Genomic DNA, 5,215 nt, shown 5'->3' on the forward strand with positions numbered 1-5,215 from the left:
GATATTTAAAAAAAATAAATTTCTTTTGGTATTTTTTAACTTTTTTACTGTGCCTGATTTTTTTTAAAAAAAATACTACCTTAAGTGTGTCAATAAAATAACTAAAAAACAACAATAAAACAAAACTAAACATTAACTCAACTAAACATTAACTCATTGTATGCTAACATGTTTTTTTTTTTTTTAAATTCAAAATATATATGAAAACAACTAAACATCAAATTAACATCAACACAAAAACATAACACCTATATATAAACTTAAACAACTAAAAACCAACATGAAAACAACTATACATACAATCTAAACAACACAAAAACAACAACCCCACAATAACGCAATGCAACCCATTACACTTAAAAACAACCTCACAACAAACACATTGAAAAAACCCCAGAACTTGCACCCAATCGTCACTGCCCAACCAACCTTGAACCCAGAACCCCTAGCCTCATATCCTCATCCAAGCCCCAAAATCGAGCCCAGGTGCACCTCGTCCCAAGCTTCGATCACCCCTGCGATTCGCGACCCCGTCCAAGCTCTGAGCTCTGTCGTCCATGCACGTCACAGGCGTGAAGTCGACCCGACCCAGACCTCTATGCAAGCCCAGGACCCCTCGCCTCTCCCCATCTCAGCTCCAAGTCGTTAGATCCCCAAGCACCCAGCCTTACTGCGCGCAAAACCAGGGCCTCCGAGTTCCCAATCGTGAAGCCACATACCCAACACCCAAAACGTTGATGCTGACGCCAAGCCTCTCTCACGCTTGTCGCAACCACCAGCCGAGAGTCCCTTTGCGCGAGCCCCGCCACACCAGCACCCACACAACCTTGCTGACTTCCCACCTACGAGAGCACCACTAGAGCTGGAGAGGAAACTCCGTAAAAATAAAAGAAGAAAAAAATGATGAACAGTAAAAATGTTAAAAAAACGTGTTTCAGTATAAATGTTTAAAATGTAGTTTTTTAGTCACTTTATGTAAATATTCCTAATGACTAATTAATATTGATAAAAAATATTAAGTTTTTTTTGTTCTTTTTCTATTCCTCTTTTTTCTTTTTTACCCAAATAGTAATAGTATTACAATGAAAAAAAATGCTTTGTAACATGACTCGCTCGCCTTTATATATATTATTCACATGTACTATTGACGGAAGATCATGACAAGCTCTTTAAGATTGTTTCAAAGGTAAATAAGTAAGTACTTGGTCATAGTAAATTGGAATAATATAATACTGTAATTTGCAGAGTTTGAATTGAACTTTTATAAGTTTTTACTTCTATGATTATTATTAATTATTCGGACCTCGTACATTATTGATGTTTAAAAAGTTAGGTATATTCCAATTGGCAGGGTGGGCATACTTCATTTATTAATTTTTGTATTCGTAGCTAAATTTCTTTATAGTGTTTGACCAGTCAAATATATTTTCACTGTGTTGAAAATTTCCTGATCATTGTAATATTAATTATTAAGACGATTTCTGATACATTTTTTTCCTATAAAAGGGTAGCTGAGAGGCTGTGTTTTAAGCATATATACTTGTGAAGTAATATATATTTCTTAAGACCTTTGTGTCATATATAGAAATTTGATCATATATATATATATATATATATCAGCATATATGGCTCAACACACTGCTGCCATTGCCAAAGGCCCTTCTTCCATGCTCCCCACATTGCTGTTCATTGGGCTACTTGTTGTGGCAACCATTGATAAAACAGGCATGTCTTATTTCTGATCAACCCTTCTCTACATTCCAATATATATATATATATATACTACGTGTGCAAATGCATATAAATATATAGTTTTATATTTATATATATAAACTCATGTAATCCTCTTCACTTAACTAAATATGCATTAGTATACGTAATCTTTATTTTCCCTTATTACATTATTATTAATTATTTGTCCTAAAAATTGAATCTGCTATACATGCATATATGGATGTAAAAGTATATAGTTTTATATTTACATAGTTTAGTATATCTAATCTTAAAAATTAATTGAATTTGATTATATTGTGTTATATATTGCAGGAGCCCAAATTGGTGTTTGCTACGGAATGTTAGGCAGTGACTTGCCATCTAAGCCAGAAGTGATAGATCTCTTCAAGCAAAACAACATTCAAAGAATGAGAATTTACGACCCAAACCAAGAAGCCCTCGAAGCCCTGAGAGGCACCAACATTGAGCTCATTCTCGGCCTCCCCAACTACGACCAAATGACCAGCCAATCAGAAGCTGACGCGTGGGTCCAAAAATACGTCCAGAGCTACGACAACGTCAAAATCAAATACATCGCCGTGGGGAATGAAGTCAAACCCGATCACCAAAACGCTCAGTTCCTCGTCCCTGCCATGCAGAACATCCAGAACGCAATCAACCAGGCCGGTCTCGCCAACCGGATCAAAGTCTCCACCTCCGTCGACACCGGTTTCCTCGCCGACGGCTCGTTTCCGCCTTCGAAAGGGTCGTTCAGGTCGAACTACAGGGCGCTTTTCGACCCCATTATCGAGTTTTTGAACAACAACAGAGCTCCATTGCTCGTGAACGTGTACCCTTATTTTAGTTACAGCAGCAACACGGGAGATATTCGTTTGGACTATGCTCTTTTCTCGGCTCCGTCGGAGGTGGTCCGTGATGATGGCTCTGGACTTGGGTATCAGAATCTTTTCGATGCGATCTTGGACACGGTTTACTCGGCACTGGAGAAGATAGGCGGAGGGTCTTTGGAGGTTGTGGTGTCGGAGAGCGGTTGGCCGACGAGTGGGGGGACGGAGACGACGGTGGAGAATGCGAAGACTTATAACAACAACTTGGTTCAGCATGTGAAGAATGGGACTCCGAAGAAGCAAGGAAGGCCTATTGAGACTTACATATTTGCTATGTTTGATGAGGGCAACAAGGACGGAGCAGCGGTTGAGAGGTTTTGGGGTCTTTTCTCTCCAAACAAGGTCCCAAAGTATGAAATGAATTTCAATTAGTTAAGGATTTATTAATATATATGCCCAAGTGTGAGGATAAATGATGTCCTTTCAATATACAAAAAAAATATATTAATTTACAATTTCAGTTTATGGCAATAAAGATGAATCTAAGTTATTGGTTTCTTTGTATTTGTTACAATTGAGTGTAAATTGAAGCACTTGTTATTAACTACTTGCTTCTTAAACTAATGAAATATTATTATTTGCTTCTTGTTAAATTATTACAATGTTATTAAAATTATTACAACATTTCGAGAATAAATAAACAATCTCGAAATGTAAGATCATAAACTATAATCTCGAAGTTGACAAATATTGGCATTATACTTGTACAAATAAACACGAAGTTCCATTGTTACGTCATCTGCACTCGAGCATGAGTTGCTGCCTCGAAGGCCTCAAAAGTCTCCTCTAAAAGGATGAGTTCGAAGAACTAGTCGAGTGAAGAGGTGGCGATAACTGGAACGGTGAGCTCGAAATTACATGATCTTGAAAGCTTGTCCAAGCTCGAAGACGTGTTAAACATACACGAAAAAACTATTAGGAAATCCCTATTTTTTTGGGATTAGGTTAAACCGTGTATTGAATCCCTATTTTGATGGGATCTTTATTTAAATAAAGCATTTTAATTGCATTATTATTCAAATATTCGTACTTTGAGTTTAAATAGAAATATATGTTGTAACTTCCCAAAACTTGAGGGAATATATTCTTGTAATTAGGTCTATAACTTTCCTGCATTTAGTCATTTGGAAAGAGGCACAATTTAGTACTAAAAAAAAGCTCTTTGAAATTGGTCCTTCCTAAAGCTTTAATGCAGATAAGTTAATAAAAGTGACTCGTGAACGTAAAGAGATTTTAACTACTGAATCACGTAAAAAATATTTTATTTTATTTTCTTTATAATTAATTATTTATTGCTCTACATAAGTGCAGGCTTCAACAATAGTGAATTATTAGTTCTAATTGAATGATATTTTAAATATGAAATTGAACTTTAATATATGTTATAGATCTTTTACTTTTTGTTTAGATATAATTTTGAATGATTAGGGTTGGTTCTGTTGGGAATAATAAAAACATATAGAATTGAGAGAAATAAGATCAATAATGGGAGTAATAAAGGAATGAAATCAAACAAGAAAGTAGTAGGTCTTTATAAAAGGACACATCAAATTTGTAATTAAAAGCTTCAAAAATTGTCTATTATATTAACGAGAATTTTGTCATTGCTATAATAATTAATAATTTGTTCCATGCATTATTAATTGTTGGTATAATTCCTGTAGTTACATTCATATCATATTCATTTAATACCACACGAGGTAACATTTTAGATTATTATATCTTATAATACTTATTAAATTTAAATATGTGAAATTTAATATTAAATTATATTAATAACAATACGTTACTTAAGCGCCCGTAATACTCTTAAATATATATATATATTTCTAATTATGCTATGTTGGTGCTGCTGACCCACAAGACACCGACTTCACCAATATATGTTGCTCAAGTGGGATCATGTAAGTCAGTAAGTGGGTTCTGAACAATGGAGCTGGCTCTTTGCATACATGCACCACATTTAACCCAAGTAATAATGAAGAGTTTATAATCAAGCAATTAATATATATTTTGCCAATAACCTCAATATTATTTCTGTGTAATTTGGACGTTTTCGGATATGTCTGTGAGTGCATAATTTGCGCTTGTTATTTCCTAGTTTAAGTCTACATGCAATGAGAGGTTAAAGCAGACCAAACCCTATATGTTTGTATGTGATATACGTACATAATACATTGACTTATTCAATGACATGTGACTAATAAGGAAGGTTATACCGAACAAACACTTCAGATATAGAAAGTCATGATGAGTCTATATAGTAAATATCGCTTACTTATTATACTATAGAAGTAATTTTATTATTGTGACAAAATACTATAATAATAAAAAATAATACACATTATTAATTTATTAGGTGTTTTTAGAACGAGTCATCATCTATTTCTTTTAAAATGACAAAATTAAATTTTTAGTAATTATCGATGACAACTGAGTCAATATAGTCTTCGCCAGGTATATATAGATTTCAATCGTCTGATTAAATACCAAATTTGATATACTTTTATAGGAGAAATAAGGATTTTATTAAAATATTGAACTGGAAAACCAAATATTTAAAGCATGCCAGAAACGTTCAAAGATAGCAAATA

General features: G+C 34.1%; 1 protein-coding gene across 1 annotated transcript; it reads left to right on the forward strand.

Moving 5' to 3' along the window:
* Positions 1-1,531: 1,531 nt before the first annotated feature.
* On the forward strand, positions 1,532-3,214 carry LOC133831547 (glucan endo-1,3-beta-glucosidase, basic isoform-like). Its single transcript, XM_062261901.1, has 2 exons — positions 1,532-1,725; positions 2,047-3,214. Exons 1-2 carry the CDS (start codon positions 1,626-1,628, stop codon positions 2,991-2,993), a joined length of 1,047 nt encoding a protein of 348 aa, XP_062117885.1. The 5' UTR covers positions 1,532-1,625; the 3' UTR covers positions 2,994-3,214.
* Positions 3,215-5,215: the final 2,001 nt, after the last annotated feature.

Source organism: Humulus lupulus, chromosome 4 (genome assembly GCF_963169125.1).
Source record: "Humulus lupulus chromosome 4, drHumLupu1.1, whole genome shotgun sequence".
Lineage (NCBI taxonomy): Eukaryota > Viridiplantae > Streptophyta > Magnoliopsida > Rosales > Cannabaceae > Humulus > Humulus lupulus.